Source organism: Pleurodeles waltl, chromosome 6, assembly GCF_031143425.1.
Source record: "Pleurodeles waltl isolate 20211129_DDA chromosome 6, aPleWal1.hap1.20221129, whole genome shotgun sequence".
Classification (NCBI taxonomy): Eukaryota; Metazoa; Chordata; class Amphibia; order Caudata; family Salamandridae; genus Pleurodeles; species Pleurodeles waltl.
In genome coordinates, this window is record NC_090445.1 from 1,662,093,285 (window position 1) to 1,662,116,424 (window position 23,140).

A 23,140-nucleotide genomic window follows, 5' to 3' on the forward strand; every position below is an offset into this window, starting at 1 on the left:
ACTGAAATAATCTTGCTTTCCTCCCTTGTACCAAAATGGTGTGTGCCATGAGGATTATCACTCACCCCGCAACTCTTTAACTCTGCATATTCTGGAAAAAACACTTTACAGTTCTATAGTTCAGGACCGAATACAGATTTCAGGATTCACTATTACATTATGCAAAGAATAATTGAGATTTTATTAAAACCAAATTATGTAAATCTGTAATTCAACTTTGTGTAACCATTGTAAACACAAGTGTTAAGAACTAATACATTAAAAAAAAGCCTGCGGCTATTGGTTTTCCTTTTCAAAGTGGTGGGCTGTTTTTTTTTTTTGTTGTTTTTTTTTGTTTTGTTTTTTTATAAACCTTTTTTTTATTAGTTTTATATAGAACAGCACAAAAACCCAACAGGTCACTGGTACAGTCGGCATTGTTAAAATAACGCATCAAGTAGGTCCAACGCATAACAGACTGAAGCACACATTAGAACCACCACCCCACTGACTACACCCCCCCATGATAAAACTAGATTCCTTGCCCCGTCCCTGCTCCCCCACACCTTTGTATATTTGGCTGGGCACCCCCGTGCTTCATAGACCAATTTTTTCTGCTGAGCACACCAGTCCACCCCACCACGCTACTTGGCTATCGCAGGGGCGGTCTTGGCCTTCCAGTTCGCTGCAATGTCTCCCTTGGCCACCAAGCAGGCCACCCCCATGAATGTCCAGGGTGCTCTGCTGGAACCCACCCCTTCAAGCACCCCTAGGAGAACTGACGATGGAGCAACCTCAACCTTCACCTGTATAACTCCTGAGATCTCTCTGAGCACCGCCCTCCAGTAACTGGTTATGTGAGGACAAGTCCACACCATGTGAAAGAAGTCTGCACTGGGGCTTGCACAACGAGGACAATCCGCCCAGGGCCATATGCCCACTCTATGCAGCTTGTCTGGCGTGAGGTATGACTCATTAAGAAAGTATGTCTGCACCATTCGGAGCCGGGACGTCCTGGTTAGAGACCGCGGGGCCATCAATGCCTCTCTCCAATCTCCATTATCGATTGGGCCCACCCACCGCTCCCGGAGCTTATCAAGCGTTTGGATTGTGTTAGTAACTAACAAGTGATAGATGCGTGACACCCCTCCCTTACACAGAGCACCCATCATAACTTTGGCCTCTATGGGGCTGAACTCTGGGAGATCTGCCCCACCTGAATCAGCGCCTGTAATGCTTGCCTGAGCTGCAGCCATTTGTGAAATTGGGACTTACTAAGCTCAGATTGCTCCTGGAGCACTTGAAATTATCTCATGTGGGAGCCGGTCCAAACATCACCCAGCTGGGAGATACCTATGAGGTCCCATTTGTGGAACCCTTGAAGTGCTGAGACCTCCCCCAGCCACAGTCCCTGCCACAGCGGTGTCTGCTGGGTGAGACGGCACCACCACCCCATTGTCCACAGCGCAGCCCTCCACCCCGCCAACACCACCCGAGTCACTTCCGGAACATTACGTGCCAGGGGGTCACCATACAACCTCCACAGCAAGCCAGAGAAGCCCATCGTCAAGAGTTCTAACTGATACGCAGGATCCGACCAGCCCCCTCCCAACCAGTCATGGATGACCAATAAGTGCATAGCTAAGTAATAAAGGTGGAGGTTGGACATCCCCAATCCCCTTTTGTAGACATCTCTCTGACAGGTGCAGAGTGCTAGCCAGGGGCACGAACCATGCCAGAGGAACCGCCGCACCACCACATCCATCTCACTAAACCACTTCCTAGGAATATGGTGCGGAAAGTTTTGAACGCATATAGAGGAGCAGAGGAAGCACCATTATTTTATACAACACAATTCGACCCAGAATATTGAGGGGTAGCGCCAGCACTGGAGGTCCTCGTTAACTCTGAGTCAAGGGTGCCACATTAAGGGACCAAGCTAACCCGGGCAAGGGCGCTACGTGTATCCCAAGGTACCGGAAACTATTACGGCGGGGGTATATCATGCTGCCAATCATAGCTGTCCCTGGTTGGGCTCAGTGGGATCAGGAGAGACTTACCTGGGTTTACTACTAGACCTGACGCCTCTGTGAACAGGCCTAAGAGCTGCAACACCCGAGGCCCACTGCAAGCTGGATTTGCCAAGAACACCAGTACGTTGTCTGCGTATAACGCTTTGCGGTCTTCTTGCCCAGTGGGCCAGGCCCACCCATCAATCAAAGGATCCTCCCTTATCAGCCTTGCCAGCAACTCCATCACCAACGTGAACAAAAGCGGGGAGAGAGGGCAGCCCTGAAGAGTCTCCCTCCTGATGGGGAACAGATCCAACACCACCTCATTCACCTGCACTCAGGCCGTGGGGTTAGAGTAGAGGAGCTTCACCAACGTCCGAAACCACGGACCAAACCTTTCCTGCACCCCCCCCGACCAATCCACCGTATCAAACACCTTCTTGAAATCCACGAGAAGGAGTGCCAGTGGAGGGGGCCAATACAGCCCGGTTCACCAGAGCTACATGCAGTCGCCTGATACAATGCCTAGTACTCCTATTCGGCATGAAACCACACTGGTCCGAATGTATTAGTGAGGTCAACACTCTTCTCAGCCTGGCAGTCAGAACCGTGAAAAAAAAAAGTCATCTCCGTATTAAGGAGTGAGATGGGACGATAATCAGCACAGCTCCGCAAAGGGGGCTTTGTCTTGGGAATTACTACAATAGTTGCCTGGTCGAGTCCCGGCCGGAATCTCCCGGTCTTCTGTCTCCTCAAACATGGATAGTAAGTGAGGGGCATGCATATCCCGGAACTTGCTGTAGGGCTCAGCCGGGAACCCATCAGGGCCTGGAGTCTTACCCGCCACTAATTCAGATATGGTTGCTCCGATTTCCTGAACACCTATAGGCTCATCCAAATCTTGCCTGTCCACCACCGAAATCTTCGGAAAGGATACCTCATGTAAAAGGGGATCATCCCTTTCCGCCAAGGGTCTGGGACGCTCCTCATATAGTTTTGCATAATAGGCGGCAAAGCTCTGCGCAGTCTCGCAAGGTGATCGCGAGACCGCTCCCGACTCGTCAATGACTGCCGGAATGATTCTCCCCGCCATCAGGCCAGTCGCTAGCCAGTGTAGAAGCTTGCCATTTTTGTCTCCCCACCCATAAACCTGGGCCACAGAAGCCCGCCACACGTGCTTCACCGTCTCAAGAGTAACGCGTCTAATCTCTTGCCGAGTCAGGATGAGGTGCCTCGTGATTGCTTCACTTTCGGCCTCAGCGAGTCAGCCCTCCAGACCGCCTGGGCCTCTAACACTGACACTACCTGACTGCGCACCCGAAGAAGGGGTTTGGTGTGCCGCCGAAGGGTGGCCTTACAGGCAGCCCAAAGCGTACCCCGGGGACAACACCGAGCCGAGGTTAATAGAGAAATACTCTGAAAGGCAGTCTCCTATGGCCTGGGCATAGTCGCTATCTTGAAGAAACCAGACGTTGAACCGCCACACCGGGTGTCAATCCGCATCCGCGTCATCCAGACGAAGCAAGAGCAGCACATGGTCCAAGACCCTGTGTGGGAGCAATTCCACCCCCGTGACCCGAGGTACGTCGAGGGCCAGAACAAGAAAGAGATCTATCTTAGCGTGAGTATGGTGCACTGCTGACATGTGGGTGTATCGCCGCAAATGGGGATGCCATATCCGCCAGACGTCACAGAGCCCAAGGCCCTCAACCCAATGAAGCAGCCCTGACGCCCTGGCACCTCGAGCCGAGGACAAAGGCCCCATGACGACCAACTCTGGGTACAGTACAGAGTTGAAGACTCCTCCCAAGATAGTCGGCCCCGGGGGAAGCCCCACCACCACATTCCTAAGGGCCATAAGAAAACACTGCAGCGCTCCCGGAGGGGCATACGCACTAAGGATATTAATGGGGTATCCTCCCACCAGCCCAGAGATCACCACATACTGGCCCCGCGGATCCGAGTGAGAGGTAGTCACCAGCATGGGTAAAGAACAGTGCAGTAAAATTGCTGTTCCCCTTGAGCCTCTGGAAAAGCCCGCATGATAGACCCTGTCGTACCCCCTTCCCCTCTCACCCCCCCTCAACAGCTTGGGGCATCGAGTACCAAGTAGCTGGGTCTCCTGCAACAGCACTACAGACGGAGCCAAGCGACAGAGGGTGCTAAACACCGCTGACCGTTTGATTTTAACCAGGAGTCCGTTTACGTTCCAGGATAATACCCATTTAGCAGATTCGGACATAAGCAAGAGATCAAGGACTGTGTGCCCACCAGACATTTCCATTGTGATCTGTTAAGCTCATCCTGAAACAGAAAACACTGAGTCAACCATAGCAAAAAACAGCTAGACAACCCTGAACTCCCCCCAACTGCCCCCCTCCCCATACTTCCACCCCAGAAGCATCTGTTGCCCCAAACAGTAGGTGTGGAGTGGTGGCCCCCTCCATTTAAATCGGAGTTCTGCAATGTGGCCATTCGCCGTCCCACCCCTTGCTTCGCCTCCAATGGGGGCGCTCGTCCATACTCTCCCAAGTATACACAGTACAGAGTGTGAGAATCAGGAGAGCAAGGGAGATTGGCTCAGGCGTCTCCCTCCATATGTCGGGTCGGCCTTTTCTCCTCAGGGCCACCTGGGGCAGACCCCCCCCAGGGGGAGCCAGGTCCGGTTGAATATCCTCCACTGAGTCCCCAAGAGGACCTCTCCTCCTTCCCTGACGGGACCAGGCGTGCCCGTGGCTTCCCAGGGAGGCCCGCCCGCCCGGCCCACCGCTGACATTTAGACAGAGATCTACAATGCAGTTGTCTGCCGTCCCCGTGCCTCGCATCGAAGGGGGAGTGGTCACTCAGTGACCCCCCCAAGTATACAGAGTGTATACAGGTCAGCATCAGGAGAGCAAGGGAGATTGGCTCTGGCGCTCCCCCCCACATCCGGAGCCGATCGCTTTTCCTCAGGGCCATCTGGCGCAGTCTCTCCACTGGAGGGAGTAAGGTCCGGCTGCACGTCCTCCAGTGAACCGCTGCGGAGGCCGCTTCTTTGCCTCTGACGGAACCGGGTACGCCTGCGGCTCCTCCACACCCCATGGGGAGCCAGTCGACCCAATCGTTGGACGTCCAACCCCAGGTCGAGGGGGACTCCCCGGTTCACACGGTGTTCCTCCGTGAGCCACTCCCACACAGCCTCCGGCAAGTCAAGAAGGATTTCCCAGCCATCAGAACCTTGAGGCACGCAGGAAAGAGGAGCATGTATGTCAATTGATATTGTCCCAGCAGAGGTCCAGCTGGGCCCTTGCCTCCCGAGGAACAGCATCCTGGTCTCTGAAGCTAAGGAATCTTGCGATCATCGGTCGCCGGGGCCCACCAGGCGGGGGTCGGGCACCAGGGCCAGGGCCCTGCGAGCATGCTCAATGGCGAACCCAGGGGACAGAGGCTGATCCGGGACCCACAACTGCATCTAACGCTCCAGAAAGTTGACAGCGGAGCTCGCCTCTACAGCCACAGGGAATCTCACAAAGCGCAGGTTGTTGCGTCTGGATCAATTTTCGGCGTCCTCAGCCCTATGGTGCAATTCGCCCATGCGTGTCTGTAGCTGAGCAACCTTAGCTTTGAATTCCGCAATCTCATCCTTAGCTTGGGAGACCCGATCCTCGACCTCTTTGATGCGACCCACTGCCTTCCTCTTGTCTCAGTAGGCCAACGTCCTCCCTCACCTCACCGACCTTGGTTTCAACAGCCAGCTGCGAGGATTGGATGACCTGAAGGATCGTGTTCACCCCTTCCGCCACTGGGGCCTCTGGTCCTGGCTCTCCTGTCGCTCGAGGGGCAGCCTGTCTGGCAAATTGGCCAATGCGCTGCTGCGACGCTGGAGGCTGCTTGGTCGTTTTGTCCTTCCCCATGGCGTGTATGGAATCAGGGCTGAGGGAACGCCACCAGCTCCTTCCACTGACTCAGACACTCAGGGGGCTCCCCGGGCCCCCCAACAGGGCACTCCAGACCCCAGGGAACACTTCCAGGCATATGAGCGGGCCCTCGGCCCCTCTGACTCCGGCAGCCCCAGCTTCACTCTGTGAGCGCCGCACACCAACCCTATGCAAGGGCCTGCTCACGCCCAACCTCTGGCCGGGACTCACTGGTTGCCTCCGGTTCTTCCCTCTGTTCGGCCTGCTCCGCAGTCCACAAACCTCACTGGAGCCCAGTCGTCTCACCAGATATCACTCGGCCTCCCGCGGGCCTCAGTCTCTGGCCACCGCCCCACCTCCGGCAGGTACTGGCTCACTCCTCCAGATCATTCCTCTGCCGTCGGCCACAAGTCCGGGAGGCACCAGCTCCGCCCCCCGCCTCGCCGGCCCCTCACCAGGCCCCCGACTGCAGCTCGGACCACAGGCCGCAGCCCGGGTGGGCCGCAACACCGCTCTCCTTCCTCGATGCGGCACAAGCTCCAGCCACGGCGGGTGACGACCCAGATCTGCCCGCACCCTTGCTGATATAGCGGATCGCCTTCTGCGGCCGCCAAAGCCCGCCTGTATCCCACCTCTGCCTTCAAGGCTGTGTGCAGGCCACCTGCACCAGCTGCATTCACCGGAGCCTGTCCACGGCTCAGCCACGGGCTCCCTGCGAAAAGCTAGTCTCCTTGCCGTCACCCCACACTCCCTCACATGGGGGAGACTCGGTTGGGACAAAATAGGCACTGGGACAGTGGGGCTTGTTAAGGCGGATGACGGAGGGGTCCGGAGCACTGTTAGAGTGCGACTGCCATCTTGATGCCCTTAACCATGCCCCAAAGTGGTGGGCTGTTACCAGTAACAGTAGTGGGTTAAGGAGGCGAGCAAAGGAGAAAAAGAGGTAGACGCCAACTTGTCAGTGCTACACTTAGTTCTCCAAATATATAGTCTTTTATGAAATCTCATACTTCTCTAGCCAGCTAACATGTTTCTTCATCCAGGCATAACCCAATGACTTAATTGGGACTTTAAACGTATAAATAAGTCCAGTGACTTGTACATCTAAAGTGTAGTCCATAATTTCATCAGTACTTCTGGTGTGTGCAAACAAGAGCTCTACCTTAGTGTCAGTAACGTAACACTGATGTGTACAATCTTGTACATAAATCCTATACACCCGCAGCATTACTTTTAGGTATGAATCCTATAGTAAAAGACCTACCTGCCACAGAAGGTAAAAGTATCCACCAAGTAATCATTTACCACATAACATTAGGTGAAAAAGCCCACAATATCCGTAGAGAAGAAGCCATATCTAGTTGCTGTGCAACTTACATTGTACTGGAAGTGTCTGCTCTGTAAGAGTACAAGGACAAAAAACTTGGTTCTCACCTTAAGGGCGTTTTATAGGTTGTTGTGTTGTTCTGTTAAGTATTTGGCGCAGAACACACACTTTCAGTCTTAAGTAGAGAGTGTATAGGAATGTATGAATGATTGTCCTTAGTTAAGATGTCCTAGTGTCATGCAGTGCCTTTGGCAATAAAGTGAGCAAATGTTATCATCAAGCGTCATTAGCAGATATCTCATAAACTGGATGGCAATCTACTATGTATAACTTAGTGAAAATAGCTTTTTGGTGTACCAGAACTTAGTAGATTAAAAATGCAGAAAATCAAGGAGTGCAACCACTCACTGGTTGGTAATGTAGTGAGTACTTGCAAAGAGTATACAGCAGAGTCTAACCTAATACTCTTGTGTATAGACCCACTAATAAACAAGGTGACTGCTGCTATAAAGAACATAAGAATCGTGCTGACTGCAAAATGTTAGAGTTCGGTAGGTATTAACAGTGTTGGCCCTAGCCATGTAGATCCTTCCACAAAGTGCAAGTTAGAAGTGCTAAAATGGCATGTTTGCACACTCCTCGCAATGGTAATCCATAAATTCTGTGCTTCATTAGGTTGTATCATTAGTATACAAAAAGGCGAGCCTTCTTTAGGTAAAGCACCATCATTCTATGGCTCATGATCTGAGTTTTCTGCAGTGATCATTTTTCCTTAAAAGATGATGTTTTTGTTGTGAGTCGCTGGCATATTGACAAAGAGGTGCCTCCTAAGAATCATGAGTTGTTCATCTTTGCTTATTTTTTCTATAAGTGCTATGTTCTGATATATTAAAGAGCACCAACAAAAGGGCTTCTTACTCCTAAATAAAACCTGCTTTTGAGAGACTTCTCTTAAAATAGGCAATAAGGGCAAGTGAATGATTGTAGCTCCTCTTCTTCGACCACAGAAGTAGCTAGTTGCACTTTTTCCTGACTGTTAACCACATTGGTATGGTTGCGTGCGCTCTACCCTCAGCTTCTGTTTTGGCTTGTAGCTCCTACCTCAACCTCATGATCTCCACCCCCTTTCTAATTTTTTTTTTGTTGGCTGAATCTGTGTTTGTTCTTCTCCAGCTTCATTTTAAAGCCATCCATGCGTTGTAAGCCTGTTGGGGAGCCAGTGAACAAGGAAGTCAGAAAATTAAATTATCTGCTACTTGAATTATTTGTTCTTTATTTTATTAGCTTTTTAAACCATTTACAAAACGAAAATGTACACTGATTTAGTAAAAGATATCTTCAAATTGGTGTTACTATAACATTTGTAAAACCATATTCAATTATAATTTTTAAAATATCTATTTGCCAAAATCGTTTAAAATCCACTCAGTTGGCTTAATACAGTTTTATAGTGCTTTCTATAATGTATCTGTTTTGGCCTTTGGAGGGTGATGCATTTGTTTCCAGTGCCACCTTATCAGAAAATTGATCTTAATAATTCTTGTTTAATAAATTGGTTTAAAGCATTTGGAACTATTTCTTCAATCATCTTGCCGGATAGAACAATATTTAGTCAAATAGGAAATTATAATGTGCCCTCAGTTATTGCCAAAAATGTTATGGTGCATCCCATTATTTTTCCATTACCATCCTCGAAGCTCAGTCCAACTCCTTCAGCTATTGTTTTGGGGCCATAAAATTGGTGTTTTATGTTTCACTGATTAATCAAGGTTGAACTTAAATTGATTCATTTTTACAGAATTTGTATTACAATATTTACTCTGTACTTCTAGTCTTAATAAGTCTGACAATTGAGAGTAGAACGTATTCTTTCAGTGTAAAAATTAGATAAGGTTAGTAATTCCTTAAGCCCATAGAAATCCAAGAAATAAATGGCTCAATGTAAAAGAACTCCAAGGAAGGCTAAGAAAAAGGTAGCTTTGGTTGTTTTCTATTTATGTTTTAGTGTCATCTGTTGAGTAATTTTCCTTTTTTATATAATGTTAAATACTGAGTGCCCTTCCTTTAACATGGAGTGACCGTGGGATGCCTATTTGCCACTGAAGGCAATATCCAAAGCGTAGTAACCACGGTGAGATTACCCAGTTCAAATCTATTTGTGTTACTTGGCCCATTTGTGCTTTCCATATTCTTCTGGTTCATGCCGTAAACTGGGCATCTTCTTCACTGTGATCATTTATGATATTTTAATTTGCTCTCTAACCAGCTGTTTAGTAAAAAGGACTGAGAAGAACTACAATAATTCGAGTATCTAAATATTGCCCATTGGGGCCCTAAGGATTGGTCACTGAATAAATATATTAAATTATACCACGTAACAACAGTGTTGCTACTATCTGCTGATATGAGAACCATTAGATAAAAGTCCTTAAAGCTGCTAACAAGATGGAAACCAGGAAGATGGACCTAGATGGGATAACAAAAATACAAGCAGTACAAAACTAGCTGAGCCAGTACAAGGCAAAGTAGGGACACAAGTTAGGTCTAGGGCCAGACAGCAAAAGAATGAATCTTCCGGTGCAATATTTTAACCAAGCTTTATAACTGCCAAACATACAATGAAAGAGCTGGCACGGTTAATGAGAACATAATGCACAAAACTGGAAACTGAAGCAAGATTTCCAACTATTTTAAAGTTGAAAATGAAGTTGCCCATTGTGAGACGAGCAATTGGCAAAAGACGCAAGGGAACAATTGGTGTTGCACTTGCAGTAATAATACCTGCAGATCCCCCCCATATACATGAGTAATTTTGTGAGAGTTGTATAAAGGTGATAGATATAGCCCCTGTTATGTGACTGCCTGCTTTTTTAAATAAAGAAGGAGCCTTCTTACTTACCATTTGTGCCTTCACCCTTATCAGACTAGTCTCTTGGCATCACAACTAGCTCTAAAGACCCCTCTAAATCTATTCAGTAACTATGATAAGGCACTGGATATGACAGCTAATGATGTGGCATATTCCGTACCTAATGGGGCATGTAATCCCTTTGTAGAAGATGCACATTTTGCCCAGTAGCGATAGAGAAGAGCATGGTGGAGAATAAATCTTGCAGACTGGGTTTGAAATTACTTGCAGTAGTGATCATGTTATGTTGATATATGGTGACTTCAATGTCAGTCCTGTGATAACTATGGGTGTTGTGGAACTAATTGAGGAAAAATGGCCATGGGGCATCCCAGAGACAGTCAAACGCTGAAGAAAGAGCAACTGTAGGGGAACCCAATTTGTGCACATGCTGGGTACCAGTGGTATTCGACCTTTGAGTCGGCATGCATGGACAGATTCACTCGAAAGAAATGCATGCAGAGTTGATAGGAACAAGCCATCTCTATTATGACTTTTTTTTATCTTGGAAGCCTGGGCGGTAGTCTAGGATTGTGGACATGACAGTAGTTCTTGGAATAAAAAGCGATCACGAGTCCCCATAACCTACATAGTTTATGTAAACTACTAAAATTAATCCAGCAACTGTAAACGCATTATTGGCAACAACAGATCTCTTTTCAGATAGTAATAACAGGACAATTGGGTGCAATTCAGAAAAATATGAATATATTGTACCCAGTTCTTGTTCATTTGTCCGTTGTTTTCGATGATGACCAAGGACATCACATTGAGGAGGTTAACTGTGTGTCTAGCTGTGGCTGATCAATCTGATGTGGGTTCGGAAAGCTATGCAGCACGTCAGGCACAAGTGGTCTGCTGGGTTGGTTGGCAAAGAGTTTGCTATAGATTTGTGAAACTCACGCTTCTTCTGCAGTCCTGCTCTGCTCATAGGAGGTAGGGCCTTTGCTGATACAGTTTCGCCAGGCGGGGCGGTCTTGCGCTAGGATTTCCCAGGAGCTGAGTCAATAACAAAGCTCTTCAGAGAGTCTTTCAGCATGTCCTTGAAGCGCTTTTTCTGCTTACCTTGTGTGCGTTTGCCTTCCACCACTTCATCATAGGACAGTCTCTTGGGGAGGCATATGTATGTCATACATACAAGGTGGCCTGCCTACCTGACTTTGGCTCTCCTCAGCAGGGTCTAGATACTGGGCAGACGAGCTGGAGAGAGGACGTCTGTGTCTGGAACTTTGTCCTGCCAGGTAATTTATATCAGTCTTCTTAAGCAGTTCATATGGAAGAGATTCCGCTTTTTAGCATGGATGGCGCTCATACACAGTCCATGTCTCACAGGCATACAGTAGTGTGGGCAGTACGACTGCCTTATACATCTTCAGCTTTGTGGACAGTTTGACGCCTCTTCTCTCCCACACTAACTCCAACTGTCCAAAAGCAGAACTTGCCTTGGGGATGCGTGTGTCTACCTTATCATCAAATTTCACAATCTGGAGTGTGTGCTGCTGAGGTATGTAAACTTAGCAACAGCCTTCAGGACTTCTCCTTCAGCGGTGAGAGTTGCTTCCGCATATGTCTTCTGCGGTGCGGGCTGATGCAGGACCTCCGTCTTCTTGGTACTGATTGTGAGGCCAAAATGTCGGCAGGCAGTGGAAAAGCAGTTCATGCTTTGCTGCATCCGGGCCTCTGTGGCAGCATTAAGTGCGCAGTCATCTGCGAATGGGAAATCGTGCACAGAATCATCTTCAACCTTGGTCTTCGCCTGTAGCCTCCCCAGGTTGAAGAGTCTGCCATCCCACGCTGTTCAGAATGATGTCTCAGCCATGCTGTCAGATGCCTTCTGCGATACCAGTATCATGATCAGATATAGGACTGATGGCAGAGAAAGAAGTCGATGTAATCAAAGCGTAGTACTTTTAGTATGGGAAGGTGTGAATTGAGCGTTTCTCACTTTTTATCTGGATCTTAAGATAGACCAGTAGTTGGCCAAAGGGCAAAATTGGTGTATTCCCTGAGCCAATCAATGAGAGCAGTTTTAAGATGCAAAAGAAGGTTGGTATTTACATGCAGAGTTTAATAATTGTATGTATCAAAGGCCTTAACTATAACATCTTGTGGTGCTGATTTGTTGGGTGTACACCAAGATCAGGAAATGGCTTCCTTAGATCACTTCTGGGTCTAAAACTGATTAATGCACTATTGCTGTTGAAGCTTGAGAAAGACATAAACCGTGTCTCCAATGATTGTTTTGCGTCTTGTTCTATATTGCGTTAGATAACATGCAAACTCAGATGCCAAAATTTATCTCATGTCCTGAGAATTGAAAATTTTAGGAAGTGCCAAAGGTTAACGTATGTTGAAAGAACATTAACCAGAAGTGGGCATATGAAGGGATGGGATAATGCAAATACAATAGAAATGTAAATAATTTCTAAGCCTAAGGAAAGGTACTGGTTCAGTGTTCAAAACAGGTTGCTGAGAAGCGCTGTGTGTGTCACACTCTTAGTAGGTATATTCCAACTGAACTGCGGCACACATTCTATAAGATTTAGACTTGGTATCCTATCGGTATTGGCTTATGCAACAAAATGAAGTTCAGATAAGAGCAACAAATGGATCTGCAATTGTGACTTTGAGCAAACTGAGACAACCATGCACTTCGGTACAAAAATCAGCATGCAGCGTACCTCAATGTTAGTACTTCCCCCCCCCCCCCCCCCCCCCCCCCCCCCCACCACCCCATTTCATTGTATATATGTTGTGCTTGGTAAGTTATACTTGGTTCAGCATAAAATATTGCTTAGTATTGTACCAATTTTGTTTCTTGGCTATTATAAATTATTACAACAATGTCCATTATTATTGATGCCATAGATGTGGTTGTTTTCACCTGCTTTTTTTGTATGGTTACTTTTGCATGGCTTGTAGCTGAAACTATAAATGTAAACTTTCATAAAGGAGTCGCATAAGTAATTATTATAGACTGGATCATCTGATATCGGGATAATTCATCCTTATTCCTCGTCTTTCCCTTTGCCTTTTCATGATCATGGGCTAGATGTACCATAGCATTCCTTTATATTCCTTCCTTCTGTAGGTGTATTTAGTTTTTTGTATATTGCTCACAGAGAACGAAAATGGAGAATTTTACATCTTAATTGATCGTATTCTTTATGTTAACTCGAGCTTCATGGATAGTTAAAGTTCTGTTACTGGGCTAAAACTTATTGTTTGATAGTTGAGTAAACATGGAAAGAAAACAGATGTAAGGTATCCCTGCATTCTGTATGTCACTCACAACCACTTTGATATTTCAATCAGCGTAGGTCAACAAAACTACAAAAGTATCTAACAGTTTTAATGTTTTTATATTTCAGATGAGAGCTATGCTGGCAGAAGGTATTGTTGCCAAATTAAAGGAGGAAATTGTACATCTCCAGGTATATTCGTCTAAAATCTGTTTTACAAGTCTAAGCTTTTAGCAAACAATTTATATTTTGAAATTTATTCCAGACATGGTTGTAGAACAAGATGTATGGAAGGCTGTATATTTTGCATTTATTGATTTGCTTCGGATCACAGTTTTCTCAGGTGGGAAATTCAGGACTATAAAAAAATTTTTTAATGTAGAACAGATGTCAGGGCATTCAGCAGACATCTCTGAGGTGGATTTTATTTTCTCTTTTCTTTGTTGGTTTCCAGAAATTAGATATGATCTATTACAAACTTAAAAATAACAAAAAGGTGTGTCTTTCCAAAGCAATCTTGGGAAACCAACCTATATTGAAGTACTGGATCCGTCTTGGTCATCAAAGGTAGCTCACTTTAGGAGCACAAGCCTTCACCCACCAATGACCTCATGCTTCATCATCAGGCTTTGCTCCTTTTTGGGCCAGTGCAGCAATGCCCAACGTGCCCCTTGAAGGGGAACTTTCCAGGATTTAGTATCTTGCCTGTTGGTAAAGTGGCCCAGTTGTGATAACTTGTGCGTTTCAGAGTTAGTGTAGATTTGTATCAAATTACTGTTAAATTGACTTTGGATCCCGTATGCGTACATTTTATTCCAGTGGTATCTGTCAAAGATTGAAAACACAAGACGCAGATCTCGGGAAAAATCATGATTCATAGAGTGCTAAATCCAATGGTCAACATGTTTCACGCCTATTCTGTCCCTAAGCAGATCAATGGCATTTCACAAGGACCTGCTTCACCTAATCTACCCCATTAGTCATCAAGAGGTCTGCAAGTGAGCTTGTCATACATAATGTAAAAAATAATAATTAGTGTGGGTAAACTTACACCTAAAAATTGGCTGTGTCCCTTAGTGTGGAGATGATGACCTGGAAGATTAAAAACCAACATATTCCAACATTTATAAAGGTATTTTGTGTGTGCATGACTGAGTGTACCTTCACAAACACAAGAAATGTTTCACCTTGCATGTCGTTACTAAAGAATGGGGTGATATGAAGTATATCTATATGTATGTGTGTGTATTAAAAAAAATATATATAATAAATATATATATATATATATATATATATATATATATATATATATATATATATATATATAGAGAGAGAGAGAGAGAGAGAGAGAGAGAGAGAGAGAGAGAGAGTGCGAGATTTTTTTTTAAATGTTAGTGTATGTCTGTTCATGAATTTCATAGCTGCTGTAAGCTTTGGAATCTCATAAAGATGGCAGTTAATAAAGTTCTCCACCATTCGATCTTCATATTCACATGCTTGAATCATTCCCCATTGTCCGGCTGGGAAATCCCCGGTAACTTTAATTAGCAGTCAACAGGGTGAAAATGGCCATATGCTTCAACAACAGTGTTTGTTTAGTAGCACATCCGCCTCATTCCAAGTTTCAGCAAATGAGGTGGCAGTGCTACGTTTTACTACTCCCCCTAGAGGCCATCATAGCTCAGACTTCTTAGCACTACGTGTGAGTAGGGTACATTACAAATGACCCTCACCTAGGATGAAGGAGGATTGAATATGAATGTATGAAAGACACCAAAATCGGAGAGCAAGATTTACAGGTAAGTAACCTTCTTCTTCTCCGCCATTGGATCTTTCATATAGTCACATGCTTAAATCAGTGCATACTAGTTATTACTAAGCAGGAAGTAAACTCACCTTTGCTGCAACAAGTTGTGGAGGACTGCCACCCACACTGCTGAGTCGGCTGCTGCGTTCTTGTCCAGGCAGTAGTGCTTCGTGAACGTGTAGCTGCACAGCAGATGTCTTGCACCGGCACACCAGTGTAGAGTGCCGCACCAATAGCCTTCCTTAGAGCAGTAATTGAATTGCAGTAATGTCTCAGACTTGCCTTCCCGCCACCGTCTCCCTTTCCTACTAAGCTGAAGGAAATGTTCTTAATATTTTCTCAATAACCTATGACTTGCTTGAGATTTGCATGGGCTTCTTTCTGTATCCTTTAACGCAAATGGGCACATCCCCAAATTTATTATTATTAAAATACTCCCAGTCTCTAAGATATTTAAGGGGCTTTTGCCATTTATGAACCTTAAAAACTATACAACTTCAGAAACTAAATTGTCAAAAATCTCACATATGTATTTCTGAACAGAACATTCCCTCACCTATGAGGCACTTGTTGCTGAATAACTGATGTTACCCAACTAATTTTATCGACTTCTGAAGGATGAAGGGCAGAGTGGATCCACCATGATTCGAACCCGTGACTGAGGTTAAATGCTGATCACTGGAGTGGATACATTAGTTAGGTGAAACACCAGATCTAGCATTCATAATGTTCTCCCTGGGGCATCCATATCATGAATGACATTCCAGTCCTTCAGAGACCTACAGGAATAGTAGTTTGATGTACCAAACTATTCTCAAGAATCATGGTAGGAAAGCAACACTACCAGAAAAGTGTTTTTCTCTGATACTCCTCCATGTGTTTATAAATATGTTTTCACCTGCATCTGTGTCACTATCTGGCAGTGAAACACCTCCTACGTACCGTCCTATGTATCCCATTGAAGACTGGATTATTTCACTTTTACTACATTTATAAACTTGCAATGCATCTGAGCTAGCAGGACGTTGTATACCTTTTTAGTACAATCTAATCTTGAGCTAGAATGTTGTCTTAAAGTGAAACTTGATTAAACATCCTTGGACATCTGTTAGTCCGCTACCAGTGCTGGGAATTTCTCTTTTAATGGCCTTCAGCCCTAGGTTCCTTGTCACCACAGGATGTGTACTGTATGCCAACGAACAATAACCTGAGACAGTCAAAAATATTACAATAAAGGATAGTAGAGATATTGTCATATTGTACCCTGTTGAATAGCGTCTATTTTATTATAAAGCTTCTCTCAGGCAAAGAAGTAAGAATAGGATGTTCTCATTCATTAAACCAGGAGAAGCTAGAAAAAAATAGTTTGAAACTTCTTCCAGAGGACAGTCCCACATCAACCTGTTTGGGAAATGAGAAAATGTTGGTGCCAAGACGAAGCATACCTGTGACCTGTCTTTCTGATGACTAGCTTCTAAGCTAATCTACAATTATAGGGTTATTGTTTGCAGGCTCATGGGCTTGTTAGAGTCACTGAAACTCTTTGGTAGTTCACTGCAATTCATTTTCTTGTATTTTTTGTATCTCGAGAGAAGATTTTCTTTACACCTTTTCTAATCCTCAACAACTGTGTTTCACTTCCTGCATGTACACAAAGCCCAAAAACAAACAAACAGAGGTATGGCTGTTGTTTTATGATATAATAATATTGTCTTTACAGGGCCAGTTAGCAAAGTACCAGGCTGAGAACGCAGCCCTTCGCCACATGGAGAACGCCAGTCTTCATGCTGCCAGAAAAAACGCACAGTTGGCATTGGAGAGCCTTCACAAGGTGATTTATGATGCACAGTATTCCATAAAGTAAGTCCAGTAACTCTATATCACATCATATACCTTGTTATCCTTAATGATTGTTGGCAGTAATCTAAATATTCGTTGATTGGCTGCAGGAACGTGTAGGTATTATTCTTTCTGGTGACAACTCTACCAGCCGTCTGCGTTAGGTGCACCGTTTGCTTACTTTCATAGGCAAACAGATGCAACCCCTCAATTAGTTAATGTTAGGTTTGCATTCGCTTTATCACAGAACCATCCGAGCTCTACCTTCGTGCAAATATATATATAAGTCCATGTTCACCACTGGTTCCATGTCCAGGAAGATTGGAGTTTGAAAAGCTAGGTGTTTCATGTGACAGGAAACTGAATATTAATGAAGTCAGAAAGCCATCTACCAAAAGATCGTCAAAGCCAGAGAAACTCTTTAAACCTGTTTAACTAAGTATATTTACCCATGGTTCTAAATATTTACTGTATGTACATATATGTGTGTATATGCATGTGTGTGTGTGTGTGTGTGTGTGTGTGTTTGTATATATATGTGTGTATGTTGTTCTGTGCTTGGCATGTTCGTGGGTCACTGCATGGCTCCTGGGTGGGTTGTTATATACTAGATATCTATGAATTCCTGCTCTCATCTTATATCACACTTATCTACCCATCATCATATGTCATGTCTCTATCGATCTATCCTCCATTCCCACTCTGACTCATCCAAAATCCATTCTACTACTTTCATCTCCTAAATAACTCTGCCTAAGCTCTTCCCTCCGCTTCCACATCTAACTCGCCACGCCTCAGTTTACTACCATGATCTCCCAAACAACCCTACTAAATTCGCCCTCATTTATCTCACACTGCTACTATGATCTCCCTAACCCCTTCCACAGACTCTTTCCTCCTCCATCCCCCTTTACTCATCCCAAGCCTAAATCCTATTACCATATACTCCCAATTAACACTTCTGGATTCTTTCCTCCTCCACCACTCCAGTCAATCTAACTAACAAACTCTCATATCTGCGGCTCAAATTAACTCATAATAATACTAAAATCGGACTCATATTTCCCGATACTAATCCATCACTGATTCTTATTGGGTTCCGGAGTAGCGTGCTACTCTCCGAAAAGCGATTCAACACCTCGTCAGGGGTAGTAAGCGCTATATAAAGACTATTACAATTACAAAAGCCAGAGTGTTTCTTTTAATCCTTTTCCCAGTTACATTAATTAAAATAGATTGTTGATTATGAACCGACAGTAAAATCCATAAAGAATACAGCTGCATTCCAACTCAGCAAAAAAATAAAATTGACAGGATGCTGTCTACTGGAGTCTCCTACCCGCACCACTCCGTTCAGCTTCTACCATTGCTGTCCCAGCAGTCAAACATCATTTGCCTTCACCTCGTCACTCCATTCCAGACTACCAAACCTTACTCATGCACCCAGGCAACATGGGGCAGACCACATCACCTACTTTAAACTCATTTTTGTGTGATAATACTTCTTGAATGCGTCTTGCTCAAATCTGGCCCTGCGCCTAACTTCACCATCAATCATAATATCAACATTTCTTTTTAGCCACCTCCTTAAATAAATGAGTTATGACAGTCATGTGCCACCTACCCTTCTCTCCATCTCAAGACTCGGACAGTTTCCATGACGGTATCCTTTTAGCCACAGCTCGACCCTCACCTGTTCTGACACTCCAAACCATTTGTTCACCAAGCAGTGCTATTTGGGATTGAGTAATACGGTGTGATTATTTTGTGCTCAATGCAAGTGTTTCACATATTAGAAGACGAATGCACTTCCTCCAGGGATCCCAGCCATAGAAACCCTTACAGCGATTTTAACTAAAGGGGAGACTGAAACAGTAAATTGACAGCCCCGTAGCCAATGCCAGAAAAGTAAAGGTTTTTGACATGGAATGTAAGGAGAAAGACATACTGCCCCCAAAAGACATAGAATTTATGCACATTTTAAACAAAGACAAATAATATCTGACCAAGACATAGCTCAATTAATTCCAGTACAGTTGGAACAGACAGTTAATCAGAAAAACATTCTTGGCATTTGCTAGGGGAGACATTATGGTGGTCACCACCTGCTTTAGTCCTAGTCATAAGCATACAACACATTAACACGGAAGGAAGATGTGTCATTATAGAGGCTCGCCAGATTACATGGCAACCGACTAGAATCAAATACAATTCTTGGAATGACAATTCTAGTCTAATGCATAAAACTGAAAACGACATGTACATGTTGAGCGCTGGGTGGGGTAACTACAGTAGTGTGCACAATGTGGGGTTATATCAGTCCACCACATCCCCATTGCTGAAATCCCGATTTTAATCTGCTATGCCTAATTTGTAGTACAGGACTGCAACAGTGGCACTTGGCTTGACGTGTCTGGGAACTGCAGGGAAGGGAATGTATGCTTTCCTTTCGGAGTACCTGGGACAGTGAATCAGGCCACCACTCCCTGGTGATTGTTTTAGAATGGAGCAGAGATCTTCATGCTGTTCCTACATGACGACTGCTCGCACAAGCTCTGCGTGACCCACCATGTGGAACCCCGATCTGGGAGAATGTAGATCCCTAGTTTAGGAAAAAGAGGGGGGATCCACATGAGACGCACTGATGGAATATGATGCCTTCAAAAAGATGATATGCATAATCTGAATTAAAACCACACTCCGGGTTAAACAGATACTCGCTCTTAAAATAATTCATTCGGAACAGCAGATGCAGGACGGGGGAGGGGGGGATTCGGAACACCCCACAAGACCAACACTCAGTATAACTCCTGATGAAGCCCGAGCTGCACATACCAGGCTTGTGCGTCCAGTTCACTCTATTCATACAGAATATGTAGCCTGACAACATGCAGGGTGTGAAAGATTCAGCACAGTGCTGACCTGGCTCCCAAATGCTGAAAATGTACAATTCCCACTTCTCTTCTATAAGGGCAGAGAATTAGGAGTTAGTAAATAATTATTATTATATTATTGAGCCATTTGCTCAGTACTATAAATACCTGTACATTGCACAACGGAGGAGCCCATGAATGAAACGTTTCTGGACACCATGCCACTCCCCACATAATGCCACCTGGAAAGAACCCTCACAATTGGCTAAATAAAGCTGCCCGTATATCAACTGACCAGATTTTTTGGGAGTTCAATGTGGAGGTAAACCATCTACTCCAGGTAATACGAACATTACGAGCAATAAATAGAATGTGCAAGTAGTTTTATTGATTTTTATAAAAAAAGAATAGCTATTTATAATAATATTCACCAAGTAGCCTATATCTCACATTTCAGTATCTAGTGAATGTTTCCACCACCCTCTACGCTCAGTAGTAGCACAAAAAAAATCTGAATTTCAGTTTCACAAGACTTAATCCAAAGTTTAGATAAGCATAGTCTGCTTGTACCTACAGCTGTGGTGCATACATATCCACTGTTTCCTTAAGTATCTTTTGATTAAGTATCTTTTGATTTTATCAGTATTGCACTGCCCCACAGTAATGCATATGTAGTCGGTGATGTCAGGTTAGGCTGTGTGTGAGCACTCTAGTTCATACTATATGGAGAAGTGGTGAAAGCTGCTCACAGCTGCACAGTTCAGTTGGTGGAGATTCCTGCTGACCTCGATGATGGTTACAGATTTGGAGTGGGAGACTATGGTCCTCATTACGACCTCAGTGGTCTTTTTTGAAGACCGCCGAGGTACCGCCGTGCTGAAGACCGCCAGTGCAGGCGGTCTCCCGCGCAGCTTATTATGACTGCTGGCAGCCCTCCGTCCTTTTTCGGATGGATAGCCGCCAGCAGCCATACTGGCGGTCGGCGGGAAAGTGGAGGCTGCTCCACCTCCACCACCCTGTCATCAGAACACCGCCCACCGAATCACATCCCATGATTCGGTGTGGCGGTGTTCTGGTGACGGGGTGCTGGCGGCGGTGCAGCCCCCATGGATCTCGTCCCCTCCCGGAGGAACAACGGACAAGGTAAGTTGATCGTCCGTTAGGGGAGGGGGGTAAGGGGGTGTTGTGTGCGTGCATGGGGGTGTGCGTGTGAGTGTGTAGAGGGGGTGTGTGAGTGCGTGTATGCATGCAGGGGGTGTGGTGTGTGTATGGGAAATGTGTGCGGGTTGGTCGGTGTGCATGTCTGGTTGTATGTGTGCGGGTATGTGTTGTGGTGGTGTATGTGCATGTTGGGGGTGTGTGCGTGTAGGGGTGCGTGTATGTGCATGTTGGGAGTGGGGTCCTGCCACCTTTGGGGAATGGGTGGGGGGGAGGACTCAGGGGTTGGGGGGGAGAACCCTATCAGTGCCAGGGAACGAATTCCCTGGCACTGATAGTGCCTACCGCCATGGATTTTGTGGCATTTCAAACCCCACGAAGTCCATGGCGGTATGCAGGGTCCTGATACCGTTGGCGGTCTTGTGATGGCTGCCGGGCTGGAGACCGAAATCTCCAGCCCAGCGGTCGTCACCGCCCTGGCGGTCGGAATGGAGAAGTGGCGGACGACCATGGCGGTAACCGCCATAGTCATGATTCCATTTCTTTTTACTGCTGGCCTGTTGGCGGTATTACCGCCCCTTCTCCACCTACCGCCTGGGTCGTAATGAGGGCCTATATCTTCTTTGTGTTTTTTTTCCTCATTGGGTAGGATATTCCAACCCTTGCAAAACCTTGGGTCGGGTTGCAGTGTGTACCCGGCTACGATATGGTGTACCACTCATGGAGTCCCACACGGGATTCGTATCTATAGGGGGTGTATGGGCTTACAGCGGTGATGTGCCATCCCACAGAGTGCCTTTCACAGGTTTACACCTTGACCCCTTTTCTGCAGTATTTTGTCAAGCAGTGTGCACTCTGGCGATCAGCTTCAATGAGGGATTTGTCTAAATTAGTAGTGGTGAGGACTTCAGTGCAGCACAGGCGTGAGGGATCACAGACTCTAGAGGTACAAGGCTGGCTCCAAGCATGCAAGGCCATAGCCAGAGAACATCTGAGAGGTCATATCCTGTCTGTACAAAGTTGAGTAGAGCATCTTTGACGCAGGAGACTCCACTCTGCTATTGGTCATGGCTAAAACAAGTGGGCAAACTGAGTGGGTTTTTGCAATGAGACTGCAATGGAACGCTTTAGGAATACCTAGGGTGGGATTTAGGGAGGATTGTACCCAGAGGATATCCCTCCCAGAATTAACCAAATAATTAAACATCCACAAGTCCCAGTTCTTCAGATGCCTTCGATTGAGACATTTGTTAGAGGGGAATTGGAAACAGGTAGAAGACTCCCTGAACATAGCCCGCCACATCATGGGAGGAAGTAAACCTTACAGGTATCACAAATCCTGTTCCTTGGGCAGGTTACTAATGGAAGTTTGCTTGGGAGGCAGACTTGGGACCCCTGGATGATGGTGACTGAAGAAACAGAAATGGCTGCTAGCCAAGTAGTGATCTCTGTAAGGTACTGCTTAAATCAGTATAAAGCATATGCAAAGGGTGTTTATACCAAAATCCCTTTGGAGAATAGGTAATGTCTCCTCCCGGCCGTGCTTTATTTTTCCATACATTCAGTAGCCTGGAGTTTCTTCTGGCCAAGCAAGCTATTGCCACACACTTGAAGTTTCCTTCATCCCCTCCTGATTGTGAATGGTGCCAGGGAATGTATAGGTGCTCTGAGCTTGAGAAAACTATTTAGCAGGCTAGAAGTTACCCCCAGAAGCATGCAAAAAGTTTGAAGCCGTGTTTGACCTACATCAGGATCCAGTTGTGAGTTGTGCCCCTTTCACTCTAATGAATTGACCCACCATTGCACAATTATATGTTGTTGCAATGTATATAGGTTCTTCTACTTCTTCATACGCATCTTGTGCTGCTGTGCCAGGTATTGTTTTTTTATGCCTCACTACCGAGCAAAGCGCTCCAGCTGCCAGTCCGCACTTCATAACTTCACCTCCCTACGTATGCTGTAAAGTGGTGCATTATTTGTGGTTTATGTCCCAAGTTCATAGATATGTGTTCATTTTATTAGCCAATTTACTAGCTCAAACTTAAGTGAGTGATTGATTGTTTTCTGGAAAATTGTCTTTGTTTCCGAATTTAGTCTGA

General features: G+C 45.6%; 1 protein-coding gene across 1 annotated transcript in view; it reads left to right on the top strand.

Moving 5' to 3' along the window:
* Positions 1-23,140, top strand: part of ENTR1 (endosome associated trafficking regulator 1) — a 108,060-nt gene that overhangs the window by 81,047 nt on the left and 3,873 nt on the right. Inside the window, exons 6-7 of the mRNA XM_069241606.1 lie at positions 13,494-13,556; positions 16,892-17,031. Of these exons, the coding sequence (XP_069097707.1) occupies positions 13,494-13,556; positions 16,892-17,031 (203 nt within the window). The remainder of the gene's footprint in view (positions 1-13,493; positions 13,557-16,891; positions 17,032-23,140) is intronic.